The 18,373-nt window shown below is 38.9% G+C and overlaps 1 protein-coding gene across 1 annotated transcript in view; it reads left to right on the top strand.

Moving 5' to 3' along the window:
* Positions 1-18,373, top strand: part of cd276 (CD276 molecule) — a 135,647-nt gene that overhangs the window by 9,166 nt on the left and 108,108 nt on the right. The window contains exon 2 of the mRNA XM_087793161.1: positions 3,999-4,097. Within this exon, the coding sequence (XP_087649287.1) occupies positions 4,049-4,097 (49 nt within the window). The 5' untranslated portion in view covers positions 3,999-4,048. The remainder of the gene's footprint in view (positions 1-3,998; positions 4,098-18,373) is intronic.

Consider the following 18,373-nt stretch of genomic DNA (forward strand, 5'->3'; position numbering starts at 1 on the left):
CTCTGTCTCTCTTTAGTTGGACCTCAGCTATAATCCAAAGCTATTATGTTTTTCTATATTAAAAAATCTGTAATTTTTAGTGAACAGCATCATTAGACTTATTACTGAGAGTTCTAACAAGTACCGACTGTTACACCTTCACCTGGACGACACACCCAGAGAGTCTGAGAATATCCACGTTACCACTGAACAACTTCACAGCAGTGGGTGATGAAAGAAGATGGTAAAATAGTTATTGGATATTTCCCGTCGCAAATCATCCTGTTAATTAACACGTTTTCCAGCGAGCTCAGCTGGTTTTACATCTCCTGCTTGGAGCGAAACCGTTAAAATCGGGCTGTTGTTGGGTCTTCTCAGCTCCTGACTCATCCAGTCCAAAACTCCTTCCTGGTGTCTGGACAACACATGCTGACTCAGTCTGCGGTTTTGTCTGTTTGGCTTATTCCAGCTGAGGAAAGTTGGAGGGGGATTTTCTCAGTCGGCTGTTTTCAAGTTCAAGGGCTATAAATAGCTAATTGAAAAGACATTATGGATTATAAAGAGATGCTGATTGGTCTACCAGGTGTTGACTGCTACTGGTCAGCTGTTGTGGAAACTCTTGTGAGCACCTCGACTTCACGAATCTTCACTGCTAACTCAGTTGAAATCATAAGTCACGAGATGTGGTTTATTTTTAACCCATCGATGAATAACCTTTTGGATATCATCGTGACATCTTAAAGGTCTCTTCCCATTTTCTAAACGGAGAATTGTAAAAATAAAGTTTGAGTATTTACTCTCATTCTCAGCCGGTATAAGGTATAACCCTTCTCCACGTTGACGATGACATCCTGCCCCAGGTAGACTCTCTGTCCTAACTCTTCAGCAAGAGTTAGGACAGAGCGTAAGATCGCCAGAAGATTTGGGGTTACGTCACCAGTCTGTGTTGGTTAAAAGAGCTAAGACAAAAGGCAAAAGCTCTTGGTGTACCAGTCGATCTACGTCACTACCATCACTTATGGTCACGAACCGTGGGAATTGCCTGAATGAACAAGATCGTGGGAACAAGTGGCTGAAATGTTGTTGTCTCGAGTCTGAAGGGAGGCTGCACTCACCCCTAGAAGAACAGTCAACTGGGAGTAGCTCATGTGCGTTGAGAGGAGTCAGTTGAGGTGTCGTGGGAATTTGTTTAGGATGTCTCCTGGATGCCTTGCTGGTCAGGTGTTCCGGGTGTGACCCAGCAGTAGAGTTGGGAGACCCAGTATAGGGTGGACAAACTAAGTCTCTCAGCTGGCCTGGGAACACCTTGGTGGCCCCTAGGAAGAACTGGATGATAGTTCTTCCCGATGTAGCTGGGGAGAGAAAAGTCTGGGCCTCACTGCTGAAGCTGTTGCCCCCGCAACCCCACCCCGGATAGGGTGAAAGAAGACGAAGACTCTCCAGGATGTCCTGGATCTGCCCAGAACAGGGCAGTTAAAGGCCTTGACACACTGTGCCGATTATCGGGCATCTGGCGCCGTTGGGCATTCCTGTGGTGTGTCTCCCCCAATCGGGAGTTGGTGTCCTAGTCGGTCCTAGTCGGGCGACAAAAGAGGCGGATTCACATGTTCAGTCTGGAGTCGCAGTCGGGCTCAATGGTCGATCTGATTGGTCGAGAGCTAGGTTTAGCTAGCGAATCAGCGAAGGACAATGAAACGGAAGTGACTATTGTAAACACTAGATAATCACAATTATTTCCCTATATCTTGCTCGACATACAGTATACGAAAAAGCCCTCCAAGCTGCCGCTGTGAGATCCAGGCGTATTTTCTGCAACGTCTTTCTTCCACGACAAGAACACCAAGGGCCGACAAAACCACCTCATGTGTACAAACCTGTAAAGCACTTCTTAAATTTGACCCACTGCAGATGCGTCAGCCCTCATCACGTGGCTGGCGGTGTTGTAATTAAAGGAAAAGAGGAATAGAGAGAAGGAACACATGAGAGAGAAGTGATGACAGAGACAGGAAATGATGGTATAAATAAACCTTCATGATACATTTCTGCGGCAGTCATACTGTATCCTGTTTCTCCTGAATAAGAGGAAGTGTAATCCACAGTTCACATGTGGAGTTAGGGATTCATCTGAGGTGGGTCCTCTGGGTGTATGAGGTTCCAAACTCTTATGTTAATGGATCGATGCTGTGACCTCAATCATGAGATCTCATCGACTTCATATATGATCATCAGCTTTAGGAATGATTCAAATTAGCGCTGAACGATTTCGGGAATTGCTATTAAGTAGTGATGTGTTGATGAGGCTTCATGAAGCAGCTGATGCTGTATCACGATACAGTTTAAAGACCACTAGATGTCACCCTCAGTGAAAATGATGTTTCATTGAATTAGTAGATAAGAGTCAAAGATTATAAAGCAGAGAGTGACATCTAGTGGCCTTTTAAAATGAAGACATTGTATCATTAAACAACTGATGTAGTATCATGAAGCCTCGTCGACACATCACTACAGTATTTAATAAGAATTTCTTTTGGTCAAACTTTAAATGATGACAAAATCATCATATACAGTCCTTCCCTGTAGGCCAGGCTTCACATTATAATTTAAATAATTTAATTGATTATTACATAAATTGATTTGAATAAAAAAAATAAAAATAACATAAATGTTACCTTATTCACCTAATGCCATGTTTTGAATTGCTTGAAAGTACTGCTAATAAACATTTACTAAAATAAATATATATTGACCTGTAAAACTAGATCAAACTAGATTGAACTGTTGAATAACACATATAGAAATATACTCGGGGACCAGTAGGATGATCGTGGACAATACCCAGAATAATTATGAATGTCTAACAAATTAAAGTGCAAAATAATAAAAAAAATGTTGGCCAGAAAAGTGCAAAAGAAAAACATACAAGAACATTTTTTTGGCTGGACAAACAATATTTAAACACATTTTTGTTTTGCACTTTAGAGTACAAGCTAAAAAAAACCAAACACTGAAAGGCACTTAACTTTGTTTTTTGTTCCTAACGACAATGTTTATATCGCCAATTAAAACGAAGCCAAATTACAAAATTGAGATTCTCATAGAAAAAATATCGCCCAAATTAAATCATATATTTCTGTAGTTAAAAGCCTAAACCTTTTTTCCTGTGAGGGCCACAAAACCTTTTCTCTCTCTGATCGGGGGTCAGTTTGTAAGAGAAAAAGTGCGACAATTGCAGGGTTGTCTAAACATAAAAGTGTATTACTTGCCTGACGGCCAAACATAACCAAATAATTCTGGGATCTAGAATTAAGTCGGTAAATACATAATAACTCTTTTAATGAAATCAATACAAATCAAATAACTCTTTTTAGGTTCTTCACAGAAAACAAATCAGGATCCTTTTCAAATCCAGACCTTCTTCGAGAGCCAAAAATGTTGGTAAATGTTGAACATGACAACAAAAAACTTAACCTCCTCAAAGCATTTATCTTCTTAAACATGTTCTTCCTCAGACTCCGGGTTCCTCAGTTTAGCAGACGAATGATCAGTAAATACAAGTTTAGCAACTCCTTTAAAAATGAGTGGAGCAAGTTTCCGATCCAAAGTTTTGCCGAAACAAAAGTGAAATCTGTCATGTCTGCGAGAGTGTTCGCTAGAAGTGTTATTTTTTTTTTTTCTCAAAGTATTGTTTTCCCCCTGGATGGCAAAAACAAAGAAGAATGAATTGGCTTTTCCTGTCAAGTTTGGAAGTTCCCATTTGTCTGCACAGCTGCACTCATTATGGGATAGAAATACTAAAACCTTCACAGCCCACATGCCGTCAGATCAGTTATAGAGCAGACGCACACACACACACACACGGACGCACAATAATTGTCAGCTCGGAGACACTTTAATGTCTCATGTTTCTCTCTCCTGGATCCCCCCCTCCTTACAAGTCCTCTGTGTTTTGTCACGCCATTGTTGCCGCTGCAGTAGTAATCTTCTCCGGCGTCTGATGTCTGTGTTCTGCCTCCCTCCAGTGCTGTGTCTGAAGACGTGGAGCTGCCGTTTTAATCCACCCTGGAAGACCATGCTGTCCCTGCTGCTGCTGCCCGCCATGCTGGTCGTCCAAGCCGTCGGTGGGTGTCGCTTCGCCGCCGCCCTGCCATTAGATCCGAGTCTGTGCACCGCCTGTTAAACAACACACCCCGCCGGGCCCATTAGTCTTCTGCCTTCAAAGGCTTGGCCGGGCAGAACAACGGATCAGATGAGTCCAATAGTGGAAAATAAGTTCCCCGTTTTAAAAAACCCTGGTCTGTCCACAAAAGCTCGCACATTCGTCTTCACACCAATCCAGCCCATTAAATGACAAGTTTGTCTGGAAAAGTGTGATCTAAGGGAACAATAGTTGGTGCAACTGGTGTTTGACTTTTACAAATGGATGCTTGAGTTACACTTTAAGACCCTTTAAAACCTTTGAGTGAAGCTCTTCTTGCACTACAACAGGTTTAATCCACAGATTTAAAGTAATAGTTCATCCAAAATTCACTCATTTTCTACTCGCCCTCATGTCGACTAAGGGTTGGGATTATTTTGAGAGAAATGTGTTCCTTTTATAGACAAAAGTGTTTGTTCATTTTAATGTAGCGACTGGAGCTCAGTTGTCTTCATCTTCGTCCAAAAAGACGCTTAAAAACATCCAAATACCTCCGTACTGCTCGTCTGTAACGTCCCTATTGTGTTGAAGCCTCGACATTAAAATTGTTCCTGAAATAATTAAACAATTCTTCATTTTAAGCATGTTTGTAGCAGAAGCTAACAAGCTAACATGCTAAACTCACTCATTTTACATTTTTCAGGGTGTGATTGCAAGAGGGACGTTACAGTCGAGCAGTATGGAGGGATTTGGATGTTTTTTAGTGTCTTTTTGGACGAAGACAAATGAGATCCAGTCGTTACATTAAAACATTTTTGTATATATAGTAACTCTGAAAAGTAAATTAAATGTAAAAAAAAAAAGAAAAAATAAGTGATAGTCCACCCAAAATCCAAACTAATTTTCTCCTCACCCTCATGTCGAAGAAGATCTGGCATTATTTTCAGAGTAATCTGTTCTTTTGAGAGTTGCAGACAAAAATGTTTGTTCATTTTAATGTACGACTGGAGCTCAGTTGTCTTCATCTTCGTCCAAAAAGACACTTAAAAACATCCAAATACCTCCATACTGCTCGTCTGTAACGTCCCATTTGTAGTGAAGCCTGGACATGAGGAATTGTTCCGAAATATTATTTGAAAATTCTATATTTTAAGTTTGTTTGCAGCAGAAGTTATCCATCTCTCGGTTCCTTTTCCATATCTTTTGCTGTAATTTGATAAACTAGTATCATGCAAAAACTTTCAAAGTTGTCAAATGAGGAAAATATATTGCTTTAATATGGAGGAAATTACATTTTCATCTCCTGATTCACGTTGGTATACGTCTGGAGTTGAAAACTTTGGCCGGCGAGAGAGAGATTTAAGAGAGAGGTGGCGTGGGGCAAACATCATGTAGAAGACGGTAAACACGTAAAATTGTCTCGTTGAATTACGCAGTTCATTTTCAGCATTTTCCCTTTGGAAAAAAAAAACAATCCGAAGTAAAAGCGTCAAACAGAGACGACGGACTTTTAAAGCAGTTGGATTGTATGGCGACGATCCCTCATACATGTGTTTACCCCGCAGGCGTGGCCACTTTCACAGCCATATTCTTATTAAATTCCACGATTCACATCTTTCTTCAAAAGCCAGGTTTCTGTCGCGTTTTATGTGAACACGAGCGTCAATGTTTTGTCAAAACAAACTAAAATTAAATTCATGACTTTAAATAGTTTAAAGGTGTGTTAGTGAGGTGTTGTTTGTCCGGGAATAGTATCAGTGATGGACTGGTTCACATGTCCAGGGTGTCCCTTCCCCTTTGCCCTAAGTCTTGTCTAGTCTGTTCTTGTCTAAACAAGAAGGATCTGTCTCGCCTGCAGTTAACACAAAACTCTGCAGCCAGAATTCTGAGCCGCTCTAGTAGAAGAACTCACATTTCTCCGATCCTTAAAACTCTTCACTGGCTTCCAGTTTCTTTCAGGATCATTTTAAAATTCTGGTTCTTACTTTCAGATCTATTCATGGTCAGACCTTCCATCAGTGATCTGATCCAGACTTACACCCCAGCTCGGGCTCTGAGGTCTGTGGATCAGTATCTACTGATGGTTCCTGAACTTCCGGACCAGAGGAGAGAAATCCTTCCAGACTGTTGCTCCTAAGCTTTGGAACCATCTCTGTGTTTGATGATCTACTGACTCCTTCAAGAAACATCTGTGTTTGATGATCTAGTGACTCCTCATCTTAAGACATTTTTTTTCCTGCAGGCTGTTCCCTGATTTTCTGGGACACCTGTGTTGTTCTCGGTGTTATATTGACCTTTTAAGTATATATTTTATGAGTATTGTTTTGATTGTTTAAGCGCTTTGTGACCCTGGTCTAGAAAAGCGCTCTACAAATATAAATTACTTAGTTACTTACTAAGTAGCTGGGATAAAGTCCAGGCCTAATAAGAGGCAACAAATTGTAAATTTATGAATAAATCTATCATTATTCTACGGAAATATATCCTAAATATCATGTATTTATTTTATAAAATGCAGTTTTATTTTGCTCTTCAACTGTTTATACGTTTCAACAACCAGTCTCTACATCTATTATCCAAGGTTCTGTCTGCAAATTTATCAAATATAGTTCAAAAGGCATCAGAATAAAAATGACAAAAGGAATTTTCCGCATAATCAGACTTCATGACTTTTCTACATGACATTCTAATGTCCTGCTATAAAGAGCCGATTCTCTGCAATAACGGCAGTTTTATGAATGAAACTACTCACCTTACTTTATGAGTCACGTCCTAATAACTGCACTCAAAGCCTCACCCTTGCCCCCGGCTGTCCTCCCCATCTGTTCGGAAAAGGTCAATATTGTTCTTTTTTTTTACAGCCCGGATTATAAGAGGAAACATAAAACTAGAGTGGGCTGTGATAATGAAACGTTTCAGATGACATTTTTGGTCAATTTCTCTGATGTATCAGATAAAGAATAGAACAATCCTTTGACTTGGAATTGTAGAAAAAAAAAACCATAATCACTGCTCTATTCTCTCTGAAATATGTCCAAAACCTACGCCCGACTCTCACCCTCCAGAGAACACATCACGACAACTTCATTTTCTTCTTCTCCATATTGTTTTCTTGTTGTGTTTTCCTCTCTTTCTGCATGTGTGTAATCCTTATTTTTGGTTTATGTAAAGCATAGATTTGTGTTATTTCATTATTATTATCATTTGGGAAATCCATGTGTCCAATGAATGATGGACCCTGACGTACGAGGTAAAAGTGATGGCGCCACCTACTGACCTCTTAACAACATGACACTGTTTCATGAAGCTTCATCAGCACATCACTAGTTACAAGTGTATCCATGCACCGACTTCTGAACTGATCTTCTACTTTCTGGCTGGCATTTATGGTTCTTTTTATTATCCCCATATCTGGAGTTTATCCACAAACTTTGTGCCCAAAGTTCTTGCCACAGATTCAAAGAGACCCTAAAGCAACATCTCACTTTTATAGTTATAGTTTTATACCAACCGACCAGAGCTGTGCTGTGAAAAGTAAAAAGATAAAAATGTTGCTACTAGGAACTGTACATCACTGAATCTAAACAAACATGTTATAGTGACACATCTCACCATCATATCATGGTCCAGAACCATCGAAACCCCAAAAAGTTCACCAGTAACTTTTATTGTCCAAAACCATTTTTTTTTTCTGCCGTTGTTCTGTTTTCTGCTTGAGCTGGCACAACTTTCCTATGGGCCATCAGTGGCACATTTCAATCTGGACTCGGTGTGCTTTAGTGTCGTGTGTGGTTCATTAGGGACCGATCCTCCCGCGGCACAAATGGGGCCTCGGGTTCTGCTCATTACTGACTGTCCTCTCACCGGGAGCAGGAGGCGGAGGAGGAGGTGTTGGGGCTGATGGAGCTCTTTAACTTAACTCACGGGTAATGGGTTTTTGTTCCACACTCCACACACAAGTCTTTTAAGTGGAACACTAAGTGAATTAGTTGGGGATGGGGGGTCGGGAGGGGGTCGTACTTTGATGCGTGTGGTGTGGAACCGTCGGGTTCTTTAGAAGTGACAATAATGATCCCCTCCACACATTTACAAAAACATACAGAATCATTGACTCGTTCTTTAATGCTTGTTTTGCTTCTCCTCCACCGTGGTAAATACGGACCCGGGACGACAGAAGCCTGTTTCGCTGGCGATATTTTTGAAGTCTAGTCTTTCATTTCCCTCTTAAATTCTGTTCTCCACTTGAAGTCTGCCTTCTAAATATTCATTGTTTTCATTTGAAGTCGTGCTTCTCTTTGATGGAAAGGTAACATAAAGTAAGAACAATAGAAGTTGGATTTTTAAAAACCTGAGGTCCCATGTCTTATATTTTTATGTCTTATTTCATTGGACCTCAATACATCCCTGAAGACGTGACTATGTGAGGAACGATAATCCCTCATTAGATTAAAGTCTCCCTCTCAATACAGCACATATGTTACCTTAATAAACATATAAACGGCCTTAATATTTGCTTGTTTTTTGTAAATATGAAATCTATTATTTTAAATCTACTGTGTTTAAACCATAAACACATAGACAGAGGACTGTTGATCATCGATAAAAATGTACCTAAGATTTTTAGTAGAAAATTCAAATTTGCTTTCATACCTACAATATGAGTGTCATCATCAAGATACCATAGTTGGGGAAATTTGTTTTGTGTTGTGAACGTATTACACAGGTTCACACAAGACGGCAGAACTAATGGATACCGGCGTAAATATTTTGCCAATATTTAGTTTCTCATATTTCTTAATCCAAACCAAACGTGCTGCCAGCAGGTGTCGCTAGTGTTCTTACAGCTGGTTGAAATCATGGTTAAATAGTAGTAGAAGAAGAAGCTGTCGGGTCATTTCCTGTTAGTGTGTAGCAGCAGAGTTTGATTTGAGACATACTATCTGTGGAGAATTAGTTACTAGTTAGTACGTACACTATCCTGATGCATACTAGCCAGTGCACTAAGAGAAGTATGCGATTTGAGACACAGCACTGGCGATATTAAACATTGTAAACGGTAACTATTATTTACTTACTTACTTATTTAGATGTGATTGCGTGTGTTAGCATGATACTGAATCTATATTCGACAGAACATTATTATTATTATTATTTTTTGGTTTTCAAATCATATTAGATTTTTTTTTACCATTGTTCAGGTTTAAATGTTTTCTAAAATGAAATAATTTGACAAGTACTGGACAATACTACACATATATCCTTGTTACTACACTATCATAACACCAGAGTCAACTACTGGACAATACTACACATATATACTTGTTACTACACTATCGCAACACCAGACTCAAGTACTGGACAATACTACACATATATCCTTGTTCTGACAGTATCACTATATATGGTATTGTTGCCTCTGAATGGTGATAGAGTACCGCAAGATTCTTGATAGGATTTATTTCACTGGAACCTCCTTTCTTCAATATTTTCTTGTAGTTTCCGTCTATTCCATGAAATCTTATTAATGATTAAAATCCTTCAATGTACATTATTTTGAAAAATGTTCAGATGCTTAAATAATGGATCTATGAGGGAATAATCCATTTGACTGGAACAGATGTCTGACTATATTCCAGGTTTCTGTGGAGGTCAATTAAGAACCAATCCTGCTGGTAAACTGAAGTCCATGCGAGTATCATTTGGTAACTATTGGCGGAGGAAGAGCTGTGGATGAGGTGGTGACAGTCACAGTAGATCATGACTTATTCATAGCCTCGTTCTAACGTGCTGCTCTGTAACCACTGCTGTGACAGGTGTCTGGAACAAACAACAAAACAATATAAACCCTCCCGGATTGAGGCGTAACCTCGCGAGTGTTGATGCCCGTGTCAGATTATATGGTTAAGAGTCTCCTGCTATCGCCTGCGAGTCCCGCTCTGCACTGCGGTTGTAAAGCTGCTGATGGATGAAGAACTGCCCCCTGCAGGGCTCAGACCTTTCCGTGATGACCAACTTCAACTCGTCTTTGAGACTTTCCTCGCTAAGTAATGAGGGGAAGGAAAAGGTCAGTTTGCGTTTGATGTGTTAGTTGCCGAGAGTCGGCCTGAAACACTCGCTGACCTTGCAGAACTGTACTTCACCCGTCTCCGTCTGATGTCTCCAGTGTGTGGGCTTTAGATAAGTAAGTAATCTGTACAGCTCTTTTTCAGACCAGGGTCACAAAGCGCTTAAACAATCAAAACAATACCCAATAAAAGATATACTTAAAAGGTCAAGATAACACTGAGACAAACACAGGAGTCTCAGAAAATCAAGGAAAAGCACAAATAAAAGGTCTTTAGATGTTTCTTGAAGGAGTCAGTAGATCATCAAACACAGATGTTTCTTGAAGGAGTCAGTAGATCATCAAACACAGATGTTTCTTGAAGGAGTCAGTAGATCATCAAACACAGAGATGGTTCCAAAGCTTAGGAGCAACAGTCTGGAAGGATTTCTCTCCTCTGGTCCTGAAGCGTGTTCAGGAACCATCAGTAGATTCTGATCCACAGACCTCAGAGCCCGAGCTGGGGTGTAAGGCTGGATCAGATCACTGATGGAAGGTCTGACCATGAATAGATCTGAAAGTAAGAACCAGAATTTTAAAGTTGATCCTGAAAGAAACGGGAAGCCTTTGAAGAGTTTTAAGGATCGGAGAAATGTGAGTTCTTCTACTTGAGCGGGTCAGAATTCTGGCTGCAGAGTTTTGTATGCACTGCAGGCGAGACAGATCCTTCTTGTTTAGACATGAAAACAAACTGTTACAATAGTGCAGACAGAGACAGACAGAGATTTTCTGAAGGGTTGATTCTTCATGTGATCGTGTCATATATGAAGTATGGAGAGTAAATCTATAGCTTCCACAAGTGTCCCGACACGATTAGCGTCTCCTACCAGGACACTTGTAAGTGCTCCAACACTATTTCACAATAAACACAAGGATATCTCGATACAACGCTTGTCATCTCAACGCAGAAAACAATATCTCAGAAAGTCCCAGCTGTATCCGGGCGTGGGATTTAGGTGATGGATGGTTCTTGGGGAAAACCTCTCCACGGTGCTTCTTGCACAGCTGTTCTATCCTGGCGGCTGAAGAGAGGCTTCTCCAAGATAGTGAGTCGGTTCAGAATATAAACTTCACTATCATCTTCTTTTTTGTAGCTTTGTAACATGCCTGAAAAGACAGCCAGAAGTGAAAGTGATAGTTCATAGTGTGTTCATTTGAATGTAGCGACTGGAGCTCAGTTGTCTACGTCTTCATCTTCTTCCAAAAAGACACTTAAAATCATCCAAATACCTCCATACTGCTCGTCTGTAACGTCCCTCTTGGATTGAAGCTTCGACATGAGGACTTGTTTCAAAATAACTGCAATAATTCTGTATATTTTAAGCTTGTTTGTGGCAGAAGCTCCTTGTTTTTAGCATTTATCTAAAGTCAAGCTTAAAATATATATAGTAATTGTTTATGTTTTTTGGAATAATTTCTAATACATAGGATTCTTATTATATGATGCTTATATGAGTTCATAGTGCTATATGTAAATACTCGCTTGATATGTTACACAGAAATCCCACTGAGTTGGACCTTGATTTAAGAGTGTCAACATGCAAAAGTCTCGCCTCCGTCATCCTGGTCTTCCATTTTCCGACACACTCAAACAACACGTGCTGGCTGGAGAGGAAAAACAATTCAACAACTTCACTTAAACATAAAAAAAACATCAACAACTCTGTGAAACTCATTCATTATCATATATCATCCATATATAAAAGTGTCACTTCATGTGTGTCGTGTCTGTGACTTATGGCTTATGTGACTCCGGTCAAGAGCTCCATTTGACAGATTCCGTTTCAGCACCACCGCTATGGACAGCTCCAACTAAGAGCTTCTTGGGAAGCTTCTTTATTTTGATCTTAAGGTTCTCCTAGGAACACGGTTAAGAAGGCAACCGGGAAGCACCAGTATATTCACCGAACCCTTCTTTAAGAGCCTTCTTACGTCCTTAAGAACAGACATATTGTCGCCAGTATCTGCTTCAGAAATAAAGCTAATTTCTTAGTGAAGTTCAGAGATTGTTTGTCGTGAGTTGAAGCTACATTCTTCTGTAGTGTCTTGTTTTCACTCAAGGTTGTCATCGTACGTATTAAACAGCAAAAACGATATTAATGCGATATTTTTTCTTTCACCAAAAAAAAAAATTGCCCGCGTGCAGGCAGATGCGCGCATGTGTGAGTACGTAAGTGGAGGTCCGGGGGTTTAGAGAAGGAAAACGACGCGATCTTTAGCTTTCGTTTATTTCCGCACTCTGGTGCCGACATGATCGTAGAAAAATATCACTTATAACACTCAGTCTCGTGGGGATCGGTTTACCGCAAAACTAACCGACATCAGAGAGGAGCCGCCGGCGCGTCGCGATATCACCAAATCAATAATAAATCCACCTCCTTGTACACGCACACGTAACACTTTATAAATGATGCTAACAACTTAGCTCGTTAGCATACGGTGAAGACGGACAGGTTTGTTTGGAAGTTAACGATCTTATAAGAAAACAACTGAGACGAGACGAAAAGTTCTTACAATATGTTGCTTTAACAAAGGAGGTTGAAAGAGACGAGTGACTGGATCACTAGTGTTTGACTAGATCATAAGTTAGTATTACTTCCGTGGATATACTGAGCTAAGTCAACTCACCGGCAAGACGCGTCACCATAGCAACCAGGCCTATCAAGCTGCGCTGCACAGTTCACAGACAGACGGAGATGTAAACAACAACGAGACATAGAAGTACAAATTGACAAGTATACTGAGCGTGACACTGATTGGTCGAAGTGTGTATTCAAGAAATGCTTGATTTATACAATAAAATATTATAAATTATCGCAGATGTTTTTGATGGATATCGCACGTGCCAATACTGTGATATTGATATTTTTTCAATATATATCGTTCAGCTCTAGTGCTTTGACACAATCACTGTTGGGAGACCATTGTCTTAAGAACACCAGCCAACCTCTCAGGGAGCTTTTTTTTTACCCGTCTACGAACCCCTAACGACTTTGGTCAGTTTCATCTCTAAACTCTTCTCTGCTCTCAGCTTTAATATAGTCAGTGTTGTAACCACCCCTGTTGTTTTCCTTTAGCTGCGCTGGCTCCGGACGGATTTGCTCTGATGTGACCTCACAGTGCTTTGCAACACAACCCACGGGGCACTGACATGGCATATGATCCCAGAAAGACCCAGAAGCCGTGTCAGAATATACTCTCTGTGAGCATCGCTTTTAGAAACCAGGGACATTTTGTGTAAAAATGTAAAAGCATTTCATCGTGATAACGGATCACAGACGGCTTAAACCCATCAGTCTTAATAAGATAAGATAATACGTGCTTTTATTCGTCCCTCCGGTGGGTCACGGCAAGTTCCTTGGATTAAATAAACTGGTTCTTGTCCATATTGATTTTACTGCAAATGTTCCTTCTGCAGCTGAAGATATGTGACATTCACAAGGTTTATAAAACGGTTTCATAAGATTGTACTTTTTCTTTTCAATCACTAAAAGAATCCTTGATTAAAACTGAATAAGTTCATGATTCTATATCATCCCCATATGGGACTATATTGTTATGTAATGCGATTTCTACAAAAACAAAATCAATGTGACTCAAAATTAAAGGTGCATCATGTTTTTCACGTATATTACTGTTAAATTAAACTTTTTTCAACAACAAACTGAAAGCCTCACAACTTGTAGCTCATTTATGCTCAAATCTTGTGGTCGATGCCGTTATTTTACACATATTTGCTTGTATAAACCACCAAGAAATGCACGATATACTGTATATTTCGTAAGTTTACCATAACATAAGTTTGCTTACACAAGACTTCAACATTATATCGGAGGTCAGTATACTGTATATCGCAATTGTTTTCTATTGTGTATCTATTATTTCTTATTTAATGATGTGTTTTAACCGATAACGTGCATTGATACCAAATGTCCTACCGTCGTATGAATGTTTCATTTGTCTGTCTCCAAAAATACATTTCAACATATAACCTTTTAAAAACCATAATACTTTGGAAAAGAAATACTGTAATAAATCTGGTGTAAAAAAAAAAATGGAGAAGCAATCGATTCCTGCCGTCAGGTCACAGGAAGTAGGAGCGAGTCACGGCTAACAATACGCGTAACCTTTGTGTCAGCGTAACCTGATGGCAAAGATCGCTTCACCTTGGTCGCCCTAATGTTAAAAATGTTTCTTAAAAACTGTATTTATTTACATTTTTTCTTTTCTTTTTACCTATTCACACTGCATTTATTATCAGTCTTAATAAGATACGATAATAAATATATATATATTTTACATATTCAATTAAGTGTGTTCAGCCAAAGCTTCACCCTTTATATACATTTTAATTTCTTTATCTCTTAAAAGATAACAACATAATAAAAAACATAATTTCTGTGTGAATAAATTAAAATATTTCAATGTAAGAAACTTCACTGTAAGATATTACCTGTAAAATAAATTCAGTTTCCGGGCAACCATTTTTTATTTATTTACAATAAACACTGATTTTATTTACATTTAAAGCGTTTAAAAAAAAAATATTAACAGTCATTATTGTTTTTAAATTTAAATTTTACACAGACAGTGTAAGAGTCATCAGCCAAAGGTCCACCATTAAAATAAATATACATGTTTTATTTCTTTGTCTCCAAAAAATCAGTTTCAACACCGAACCTTTCAAATCCATCCATTCTCGGAGTGACCAATAATTGCCATAATTGGATGCAGGGCATGGTTTGAAACCTTCACATCTTGCATTGGCGGAGCATGAAATCGTTGCTCTTTTGTCTGAGTCTCTGGCGTACTTTTAAAAGTCTGCTAACTGCAAGTGTTATCGCCCCCAACACCCCCTTCTCTCTCTCTCTCCACAGCAATTGATTCTGTGTAAGAGGGGACACTTTAGCTTGTGTAGGAATTCAATTTAGGGTTATTACCCCGTATCAGTAATGCTGCCGCTAATTTGATTGAGTCCAGTGAAGTATTCTCCTAAAAACAATCAGGGAAAGACTCGACAAAAGATTGCTTTCAACCTCAATGCATACGTAATGACCAGTCTCTGTTGGTTCGCCTCGGTCTCCTCTGCTCTTCTGTTTCCTCACACTTGTAACCGAGTGCATCACAACACAAGCGCCTCATGATTATTTCAAGCCCCCCCAAAAAAAACCGCTGCCTGGTGGGCTTGTTAAAAATTGATTTTAGTAATATCCTGCAATCTCGGCACAGGAGCTCTGAGCCATAACGTGACGTCTGCTGGGATGCGCTTGATATGGGGATGCGGGTATTTTTTGTGTAAAGTACTTCCACTTATGGCTCGCCGCGACGCCAGACTTACCAAGAGACGGATCTAGTCATGAATGTGAAATACACGCTTGTCATCATGCATTGTATTAGTGTTTGTACAGTATGGCAGTGATGGTCGATGAAGCTTCATGAAGTAGTGTCATTATTTTCCACTAGATGGTAGTGATGTGTTGATGAAGCTTCATGAAACAGTTTCATTATCTTCAGAGTCCACTAGATGGTAGTGATGTGTTGATGAAGCTTCATGAAACAGTTTCATTATCTTCAGAGTCCACTAGATGGTAGTGATGTGTTGATGAAGCTTCATGAAACAGTGTCATTATCTTCAGAGTCCACTAGATGGTAGTGATGTGTTGATGAAGCTTCATGAAACAGTGTCATTATCTTCAGAGTCCACTAGATGGTAGTGATGTGTTGATGAAGCTTCATGAAACAGTGTCATTATCTTCAGAGTCCACTAGATGGTAGTGATGTGTTGATGAAGCTTCATGAAACAGTGTCATTATCTTCAGAGTCCACTAGATGGTAGTGATGTGTTGATGAAGCTTCATGAAACAGTGTCATTATCTTCAGAGTCCACTACATGGTAGTGATGTGTTGATGAAGCTTCATGAAACAGTGTCATTATCTTCAGAGTCTACTAGATGACGCACTAATTTCAATTGTTTTGAACAACTGTTCTAATGAAACATCATTTTTAAACTGATGGCGCCACCTACTGACCTCTGAACAACATAACACTGTTTCATGAAGCTTCATCTACACATCACTACAGTATAGAGGTAAAATGGTCATCTGCCTTCGGATATGAATTTTTAACACTGAAGTTTTTACAGCATTTGTATCAGACTTTTTTTTCTTTTTTTTTTACCATCCATTTCAAACCGTTCTTATTTTTTCAATGAATGAACAAATTAATGTGAACACATTTGTTTAAAAGATATTCAGTGTAAAGAAATCTTTGTCAAAAAAATGTAATTGTAAAAATGAAAGTGATTGTTCACCAAAAATCGAAACTATTTGTCAGAGTAATCTGTTCTTTTTAGAGTTGTGGACAAAAATGTTTGTTCATTTTAATGTAGCGACTGGAGCTCAGTTGTCTTCGTCTTCATCTTCGTCCAAAAAGACACTTAAAAACATCCAAATACCTCCGAACTGCTCGTCTAACGTCCATCTTGGACTGAAGCTTCCACAAGAGGAATTGTTCCGAAAAAACCCCCCTTGAAATAAGTCTGTATATTAAGTTAGTTTGTAGCAGAAGTTATCAGTCTCTCTGCCTGACGTCTTTCCTCATTGAAACACATTGCAAGTGCACAAGATTTAGGCTGATAGCCTAGCAGCGTCTGCTAAAAACAAGCTTTATATTAAAATAATACAGACTTCTTTCAGAACATTTATTCTAATGTCGAGGCTTCAATCCAAGAGGGACGTTACAGACGAGCAGTATGGAGGTATTTGGATGTTTTTAAGCGTCTTTTTGGAAGAAGATGAAGACGAAGACAACTGAGCTGTAGTTGCTTACATTAAAATGAACATACATTTTTGTCTTTAACTCTAAAAAGGAACAGATACTCTATATAGACAGATTACTCTGATAATAATCCAAGCCCTTAGTCGACATGAGGGTGAGTAGAAAATGAAAAATGTTAGAATTTTGCGTGAACTATCACTGTACTAAATACAAAAGATTTCAAGAAATTCTATGAAAAGAAAATCAGTATAAACCTGGAGAAGTAATCCATTGCTTTTTTCATGCATATTTCTGTGACATTGAACAATTTTCTTATTTTTCTTTCATCAACAAACTCCAAACTTCCTCACTTGTAACACAATCACGGTATTACAAATCTTTTGCCCAGAAATGCATAGTATATACTTTTTATGTTCACCATAACATTAATATCAATATATAAGTTATCAATATTATATTGGATGTCAATTCACTTTCCTTTTTTTTTGTATTTTAAATGATGATTTATCTTGTGTTTACTCTGAAGCTTCTCCTAACTAAAAATTGTGTGTGAACTATCACTGAAACTGTGGGAAACACAAACAGTAGATTAGGTAAATTATGTTTGTGTCTCTCTTTGATTGCTGAAAATGACAGATTACTTAAATGGTTTGGTTCATAAGCTTGTCATGGAGGCAGTCGACCAATAGTCTTTCAGATGGAGACATCCAGGAAAAGAATAAGAAGACGAAAACTGTATGAATTTCAATTTTACCCATTTTTCTCACTTTGGATCCATCGAGAATAGAGTGAAGTGTTCAGGTAGTCGGAGGCAAATTGGATCTGATACATTTTCCATGTACAGTGATCTTCCTATTTCATGGATTTTTCTTTTTTGCGACGATTTAGATTCAATTTAAATTCTACTTCTACTATTTTATATCTTAATCCTAATGTATAAAAGAGACCACATTTGTTTTGTTATCCCTGAGTTCTTTGTCTCGATTGGCCAAGTTCGTAGCCTGTGTTTTTGTGTTATTGCTTCCTGATCGCGTTCAAAATCATCAGCTAGTGTTTCTTCACAGTATTTTATTTTCTTTGGTCTCTAAAAGTGGAGGAAAACGGCGTTAAAGATGATGGCGGGGAAGCAGCGTGATCAGAGGAGCTGTGATATATTGATTAATGGTTAAGATATCAATGGTGCTAAAATGGTTTCTGTTTTTTGAGATTGTATAAAAATGTTTAAAAAGAGTGTAAGGAGGGATTATGAGGCCTCAACATGTATTTAATAACCGTGACAAACTTTAATAGAAAAATTAAACACTCCAAATTTTGCGGTTTTCGATTGTTTCTGACGTTTTTCCGAACGTAACTCTTGCAATAAACGATGCTTAAACAA

This window comes from Callionymus lyra, chromosome 6, assembly GCF_982586985.1.
Source record: "Callionymus lyra chromosome 6, fCalLyr1.hap1.1, whole genome shotgun sequence".
NCBI lineage: Eukaryota > Metazoa > Chordata > Actinopteri > Syngnathiformes > Callionymidae > Callionymus > Callionymus lyra.